General features: G+C 44.2%; 1 protein-coding gene across 1 annotated transcript in view; it reads right to left on the minus strand.

Annotated features, from left to right (window-relative positions):
- Positions 1 to 2,720, minus strand: part of LOC114923670 (signal-regulatory protein beta-1-like) — a 23,006-nt gene extending 20,286 nt beyond the window's left edge. The window contains exons 1-2 of the mRNA XM_029286955.1: positions 2,633 to 2,720; positions 1,501 to 1,706 (exon numbers count right to left, since the gene is read on the minus strand). Of these exons, the coding sequence (XP_029142788.1) occupies positions 1,501 to 1,706; positions 2,633 to 2,720 (294 nt within the window). The remainder of the gene's footprint in view (positions 1 to 1,500; positions 1,707 to 2,632) is intronic.
- Between the last annotated feature and the right edge of the window lie 5,881 nt (positions 2,721 to 8,601).

Raw genomic sequence — 8,601 nt, forward strand, 5'->3', positions numbered from 1 at the left:
CTCCCTCAGGCTTGCCCCACAGAAGCCTCCCCTCTCCTATCCCCTTCTCTCCCTCAGGCTTGCCCCACAGAAGCCTCCCCTCTCCTATCCCCTTCTCTCCCTCAGGCTTGCCCCACAGAAGCCTCTCCCATTCCTCCCTATTGTTTCCTCTCTCAGGCTTATCCCCCCCAACTAGGCCTCAACAGACTCCACTCCTCCCTGCCCTCTCCTGACTTCTCCCCCAGGCATCTCCCCATACTGTCTCCTCAGCTCACCCTATCCCCGCTACAGTATTTTGGAGGAATAATCAAGTAAAACTCTTCAAGCGATTCAAGCAACAGAAGCAAAATGTATATATCCTTTTAAATGAAATTATCAAAGAATAACATACAAGTAAAACTAAAGAAAGTAGGAAAGTGGGAGAGAGAGAGAGAGAGAAAGAAGAGAGAGAGAAAAGGAAGAGAGAATTGCAGGGTAAGAAAAAAAAACTTCCAATTCATTTCAGTGCACTAGAATAAAAGCAGAAAATATACAACTTCATTCTTTTTCTTTTTTTTTTACTTTTGCATACTTGGTATATACCAGCCCTTTCTATAGCAACACAATTATCTAACCAGCAAATTCCAAAGTCAGAATTTCATATTTTTTTCCCCGCTTTGAGCACAAAATCTAGAATTGGTTAAAAAAAGTGAAATGGTGGCAATTGGGCCTCTGAGCTCAGTTCTTTTTTTAGTGATTTGTGATCATTTACTGAAGACACAGAAAACAGTATGCGATAGACAGTTAATTCAATTAAATAAGTACAGCAAAATAGCTGAAAGTGACAACATGTAATATCTTTATATCCATTATATAAATTACAGAACGACATACTGTAATTCCTGGTAAATGTTCTCTGTACAAATAACATAGACACAAATATTTTAATGTGGACATTTAACATTTTATATCATTTCTCCATATTTCAAAAGCATACCTGCACCCCAGAATTATATGATTTTTTTATATTTGCTCCTTAATAACTTCTGTAAGCAAATGCTTTTTATTTTTTACTTCTTTCTTAATTATTTCCATGCATGTCAAAAGAACAATTTCTTCAACTTTCTTTCTTATTTTATTTTTTAAAATAAAGAATCACCATTTATGTTTTAAGGAAGTTTCATTTGACTCACAGACACGGCAAAACAAAGCAAGGTTATTTATTTATTTTTAATCTCCGTATTGATTTTACAGGCTTATAACTTTATACATTTGGGAGGGTGACGCGCTCATTATACAAGCATTTTAATAATATTATTACTGATTCCCTAATCAGGTCCTTTCTCATCCTGAAAATCTGTTGGGAACAGGAATCCCTAACTTGAGGTTCCAGGCTGTCACGTTTCAGGGAATGTTCTGGAACAAGGTCTCGGCTTCTTGCATCTGCTCATTTTTATTACGAAGAAGCAAGAGACGAAAAGAAGGACGGCTACTTTGCTCAGCAACAACGAGATGCAGAGAACAGTGATNGGTGGCCGTCACCTCCAGGTAGGTCTTCAGGGAAAAAGTCCCATCGGGATTCGAAATTCTCTGGGCAACTGTTCCTTTTCTGCTGGGGGCATCCTTGGGAAACAACTCCACTTTTGCATCGTCTGGATAAAAACTTTCTGCGTGACAAGTGACCATCACAGGGGCGTTCAGCTGGACGGGGGAAGGTGGGCTGGTCTCCAGACGGACTTTGGGAGGAACTGAACAAAGAAAGAGGGATAGAATCAAGATCACGTGAAGTCTTAATACCACTTTACAATGCCTTGGTAAGGCCACACTTGGAATACTGCATCCAGTTTTGGTCACCACGATGTAAAAAAGATGCTGAGACTCTAGAAAGAGTGCAGAGAAGAGCAACAAAAATGATCAGAGGACTGGAGGCTAAAACACATAAGGAACGGTTGCTGGAATTGGGTATGTCTAGTTTAACGAAGAGAAGGACGAGGGGGGACATGATAGCAGGGTTCCAGTATCTCAGGGGCTGCCCCAAAGAAGAGGGAGTCAAGCTATTCTCCAAGGCGCCTGAAGGCAGGACGAGAAGCAACGGGTGGAACCTAACCAAAGAGAGAAGCAACCTAGAACTAAGGAGAAACTTCCTGACAGTGAGAACAATTAACCAGTGGAACAACCTGCCTCCAGAAGCAGTGAATGCGCCAACACTGGACGTTTTTAAGAAGAAACTGGACAGCCATTTGTCTGAAATGGTATAGGGTTTCCTGCCTGAGCAGGGGGTTGGACTAGATGACCTCCAAGGTCCCAACTTTATCATCATCATCATCATCATCGTCATCGTCATCGTTATTGTTATTGTTGTTGTTGTTATTATTGTTGTTGTTGTTGGGTATGTCTAGTTTAACGAAGAGAAGGACGAGGGGGGACAGGATAGCAGTCTTCCAATATCTCAGGGGCTGCCCCAAAGAAGAGGGGAGTCAAGCTATTCTCCAAAGCACCAGAAGGCAGGACAAGAAGCAATAAATGGAAACTAACCATCATCTAGTCCAACCCCCTGCTCAGGCAGGAAACCCTATACCATTTCAGACAAATGGCTTGTCCAGTCTCTTCTTAAAAACTTCCAGTGTTGGAGCATTCACCGCTTATCCCTCTCTGCAACCCAGAGCTCACCCACCTCTTAGGACATCACTGAGTGAAAATGTCCGCTGGAAGGGAGCCTCCAAGGAGTTGTGTTGGATCTGGCAGGTCAGCTGTGACCTCATGTCGCCTTGCCCAAGCGGTATGGTCAAGTTGCTTTTCGCATAGCAAAAATGTTCCCCCTTCACTTCAAAAGGGCAGTTGCTTTCCTGGGCAGCCTGTATTTCTTTCCCATCCTTTATCCAAGCCACTTTCATCTCTTTGGCGGAGAAGTAATTGGCGGTGCATTGGAAAGGGGCCGGAGAGCCCGCCGTGATTCTTTCCGTGGGACCTCTAAGCACAAGCTCGAATGGCTTGACTGAGGGAGAAAGCAGAGAGAGAGATATATAATAATAATAATAATAATAATAATAATAATAATAATAATAATAATAATAATAATAATAATAAAGTTGGAAGAGACCTTGGAGGTCATCGAGTCCAACCCCCTGCTCAGACAGGAACCCTACACCATTTCAGACAAATGGCTGTCCAGTCTGTTCTTAAAAACTTCCAGTGTTGGAGCATTCACCACTTCTGGAGGCAGGTTGTTCCACTGGTTAATTGTTCTCACTGTCAGGAAGTTTCTCCTTAGTTCTAGGTTGCTTCTCTCCTTGATTAGTTTCCATCCGTTGCTTCTCGTCCTGCCTTCAGGCGCCTTGGAGAATAGCTTGACTCCCTCTTCTTTGGGGCAGCCCCTGAGATATTGGAACACTGCTATCATGTCCCCCCTCGTCCTTCTCTTCGTTAAACTAGACATGCCCAATTCCAGCAACCGTTCCTTGTATGTTTTAGCCTCCAGTCCCTTAATCATGAGGGAGAAAGCAGAGAGAGAGATATCAGTTGACATTCCTCAGAGGCAAGAAGAAGCCTGCTTTTGATCGGAGAGACTCGTCTTCAGGATATCGATTTATTTAAACCAGGGCTTTTCAACCTTTTTACCAATTGTACCACTTTTAGGATATGGCAGTATTCGAGTACCACCTAGCAAGGTGTCAAAAACTTGATGACCCCCCCAAAAAAACCCCTGTTCAAAGTTGCAATTGCACTGAAATGACTTATGACCATTTTTCACACTTATGACCATTGCAGCATGCCCAGGGTCATGTGATTTACATTTGGATGCTTGGCAACTGATTCATATTTATAATGGTCACAGTGTTCCAGGGTCATGTGACCCCCTTCTGCAAGCAAAGTCAATGGCAGAGCTGCTGGTGGCCAAGTGCTAAGGCGGGACTTCCTTTCCTTCCTCCCTTCCCTGCCTCCCTTTTTCTCATTCCCATCTCCTTCTGAAGGAAGAATTTGAAACCCCTCCCCCCATATTTTCCCTCTTCCATATATTGATCAAACAAGGAAAGGCCTCCAGAGACAGAAAAGACAAGCTGCTGAGTGAACTAGCTTAAAAAGGCACATTCCCCTTTAAGAATTAGCTACTGGCTAGAAAGGAAAGTAAGGAGTGCAGCCAGCACTTAAGGAAGAAAAAAAATGTAAGTACTGGCTGCCAGCTAAGGCAACCTCCCCAAATGGCTCCATTCATAAGTAAAGGAATGCTACAGGCAAAATCCATTCAGGAGAAAAATACTTTAAAATCCTTTGCAGCAAAACTTACAGCTAACAACAGCAGAGCAATAGAAGCTAACAGGAGACATCAGCCATCAGCCAAATAGAAATTGCCAAACACTTCTTAAGAATAGGGTTGCCAGGTCTGCTTCCAAAAAATAGTGGACAAGCGGGGGGGAGGGTGTTAAGTAGTAAAATAAGTAAAGAAAAAAATTACAATTAAATTATATATTTTCTTACAAACATTTTAACACATATTAAAATAATCACTTCAAAACTTTACTTAAAATTCAAAACATCAAATATATTATAATAATATGTAAAATATTATTTTGAATAAAAAAAATGTCCACTATTTTGTGAAAAAAAATAGTGAACATAATGTGAAAAAAGTGGACTGTCCGCTCAAATAGTGGACACCTGGCAACTCTACTTAAGAACACAAAGCCCTCATTGCACAAATCCCAGAACTGGGATTTGTGCAATGAGGGCTTTGTGTTCTTAAGTCACAAAAGCACATAAGAATCCTTCCACTCTCCATCTCCTTCCCTCCTCCGTGCCTCACCTCCAGCCATTGCTGCCAGAAGTGAGCCTGGGGCCTTTGTAGCTCCAGAGGACTCTCTCACTGCAAGTCCTTGCCTGTGCTGGCTCTTTCCCTCCCCCACTACACTTGGCTAGGTAGGGCTGCGTACCACCTGCCACTCATTAATGTACCACAAGTGGTACGCGTACCACCCGTTGAAAAGCCCTGATTTAAAGAACACCAATCCGATTGGGAAGGGACAAAAATCGTCGGGCATGCCAACACCCACCACACACATGAATTTATGGAGGCCTGGAATTCTACCAACGGAGCAATCAAGAAGCGTGTTGACCTAGATTCAGCATACGAATATGTAAGAAACCAGACCATTCAAAGTGCCAATAAAGAAGAGAACCAATCAGCTGCTCAGAATTTAAGTATAGCTCCAAATGAACAACCCATCGCACGGCCAACTCACCACATAAGACATTGATCAGCTAAGGAGAACAGGACAAGAAAATCCTGCTGATTTATGCTGCTAAGCGAGAAATTTGTGAAGAGAGTTTTGTCCCAATTTCTCACCATATTTGTTGAGGGAGTCACTGCAGTTCTTAAATTAGTACCACGGTCGTTAAGTGAATCCGGTTTCTCCATTGACTTTGGTCACAGGAGTGGATCGCCTCAGCCCGGGACACTGCAACTGTCACAAGTACATGCCAGTTGCCAACGCCTGAATTTTGATCACCCGATGGTGGGGATGCCGTAATGATTGTGGAAAAAAACAGTCATAAGTCACTTGTTTGAGTGCCGTTGTAACTTTGAACGGTCACTAAATGAATTGTTGTAAGTGGAGGATTACCTATAATAGGTCCTGGCATATTCAAGGCAGATGTTTTGGGTGCTGGTGCTTAAATCTGTGTTTGATCCTGGGATGACCCTCACCTGCCCACCCTGGTTGGAAACTCCTTCTTTATTGCCTAAATGGGGGGGGCTTCTGTCCAGTCCTTTGTCCCACCACACACCTCCGGGCACATTTGCCCCACTCAGATTTTCTCTGGCTGTCACCTACTTTGTTTCCAGATGTTATGCTACCTTCACTCTCTATTTTATAAAGTCTTTCTTTTTGTTTCAGTTGTTGGAGAATAATTATAGAAGGGGATTAATCAATGGAACAGAATTTTATAGATGCTCCATTGCTGTAGATTTTCAAGAAAAGACTGGACAACCATTTTTTTGAGATGGTATGAGGACTTTTGCCTCGGGTTGAGGCTGGGATTAGAAGATCTCCATGGTCCCTTCCAGCCATAGGATTCTATGAGGTGTTGAATGTGTGGTCCAAATGTCCTGAAATCCACACTTCAAGGACCAGATCAAAGCTGGTCCCAGTTGATCTCCAGAACTTCCGATCTCTGATGATCTTCCTCACTTGTTCATCTAGTCACTTGGGATGGGAAGCAATGGAAGAAATCTTCTCCTCCCCAGATCTAACATCTGGAACTGGCCTTTGCTGGGAAATCGGCTCATCTCCCTGTTCAGAATAGCACAGTAGCTTTGAAGCAGGCTTAACATTCATCTTGCACTGAATTTTACTCCTGTTGTAAATCTGAGAATGGAGCCTGCCTGATCTCAACTGTCATCACTCACCCAGATCTTGTGGGAGGAAGAGCAGCAGCAGCAGCTGAAGAGGACCAGGGATTTTCCTGAAGGACCTCAAAGCAGCCATGTCGATAGCAGCAGGAGAAACATCTGGGGTGACTTTGCGTCTTGCCCACTAGGTCTTTCCTCCCGCAGGGGGAGCAAAAGAGGAACTCTCATTTCCTCCTTGTAAATTTCTGCCTAACTGATGGCATCCAGTAAATGAGGACACAGAACAGAAACACCCCCACACACACAGAGATCAATATTTACATTTTGAGTCACACCACCCACTAGAGCACAAAAGGGGAGCTATCAGAACCCTACTAGCCACCGAGCTGAAGATCTGCCTACCAGGAAAGATGGGAAAGAAAAAGAACTAAAACACATCAAGGAAGCCCTCAGAATGTGTGGCTATCCCAAGTGGGCCTTCATCAAATCCCAAAAAAGATCCAGCAGGAGCTCCTCCATAATAGTAAGGCCACACTTGGAATACTGCATCCAGTTTTGTAAAAAAGATGCTGAGACTCTAGAAAGAGTGCAGAGAAGAAAGAGCAACAAAGATGATTAGGGGACTGGAGGCTAAAGCATATAAGGAACGGTTGCTGGAATTGGGTATGTCTAGTTTAACGAAGAGAAGGACGAGGGGGGACAGGATAGCAGTGTTCCAATATCTCAGGGGTTGTCACAAAGAAGAGGGAGTCAAGCTATTCTCCAAAGCGCCTGAAGGCAGGACAAGAAGCAACGGATGGAAACTAACCAAGGAGAGAAGCAACTTAGAACTAAGGAGAAACTTCCTGACAGTGAGAACAATTAACCAGTGGAACAACCTGCCTCCAGAAGCGGAACACTGGAAGTTTTTAAGAAGAGACTGGACAGCCATTTGTCTGAAATGGTATAGGGTTTCCTGCCTGAGCAGGGGGTTGGACTAGATGACCTCCAAGGTCCCTTCCAACTTTATTATTATTATTATTATAAACAAAGCATCGTTGTCATTCCACACGTTGCAGGAATATCAGAAAAAACTCAGGAGGATCTCCAGCCAACAGAACATACGTGCACACTTCAAACCCACGAATACACTAAGGCAGAAGCTTGTCCACCCCCAAGGATAAAACACCCAGACACAAACTGAGCAACGTGCTATATGCAACAGAGTGCAGTGAGCCATGTGCAGATTTGTACATTGAGGAAACAAAACAACCACTTCATAAACTCATGACGCAACCTAGGAGAACAAACCCATCTGGACTAGGTTCAGCAGTCCATCGGCATTTAAAAGACAAAGGCCACTCTTTTGAAAACAGTAAATTCCACATTTTGGACAGAGAGGACAGAGAGGGAAAATAATAAAACTAGGACTTTATCTTGGTTTTCATGTTGTCTTGGCCATATTCAGTGGTATTTGAAGCATGATTAGCTCAACCGTTTTGCATTTTGTGCAAATACATCTTTACTGACATCTTTAATGATTGCAGATAGGAAGTTGAGCAATTTTCCTGGCAAGCTGGCCCCAAGATAAGTATTATTGAACAGAATAGAATAACAGAGTTGGAAGGGACCTTGTAGGTCAGGGGTGTCAAACTGCCGGCCCCATCATACTGGAGCCGCGCCCACCCCATTGCCGGCAATGGCGAAAAAGCTCCGATACGTTGCGTGATGTCACGTGACGTCGCGAGTTTGACATGTTTGTTGTAGGTCATCTAGTCCAAGGCTTTTCAACCAGTGGTACAGGTACCACCTGTGGTACATTGGCACCTGGCAGGTGGTACGCGACTATCCTAGAAAAGTGCTAGCGGGGGAGGGGAATGAGATGAACCGGTGGTAGCACCGCACAAGCCTGAGCGAGAGACGGCTGGAGCTGCAGGGCTGTCAGGGCTCAGCAGAAGTGCCAGAATCAGTGCCAGGCTCCAGCTGGAGCTCAGCGTTGATCCTGGCGCTTCTGCTGAGCCCAGAAGAAGCGCCAATCAGCTGGAATGTTGCAGCATCTCCAGGGTCTTGTGATTTACATAAAGAGGCTTGGCAACTGATTCATATTTATGACGGTCACAGTGTCCCAGGGTCATGTGAAGTGACCAAAACCTGCTACAACCACCCAGCAGATGGGGGAAATAAAAAACACCCCCCACCCCACCCCTGCTTCCAATCCTCAACAGAAATGCTCACAACAATGAAAACCTCGGACAGGAGGAAGAGCGCCGCTGGGTGGGCAGGCAGGTGTCTTGCTTGGCTATCGTTTGGGGGGCATT

The sequence above is a fragment of the Protobothrops mucrosquamatus genome, unplaced genomic scaffold (assembly GCF_001527695.2).
Source record: "Protobothrops mucrosquamatus isolate PMUCROS unplaced genomic scaffold, P.Mucros_1.0 scaffold6354, whole genome shotgun sequence".
Lineage (NCBI taxonomy): Eukaryota > Metazoa > Chordata > Lepidosauria > Squamata > Viperidae > Protobothrops > Protobothrops mucrosquamatus.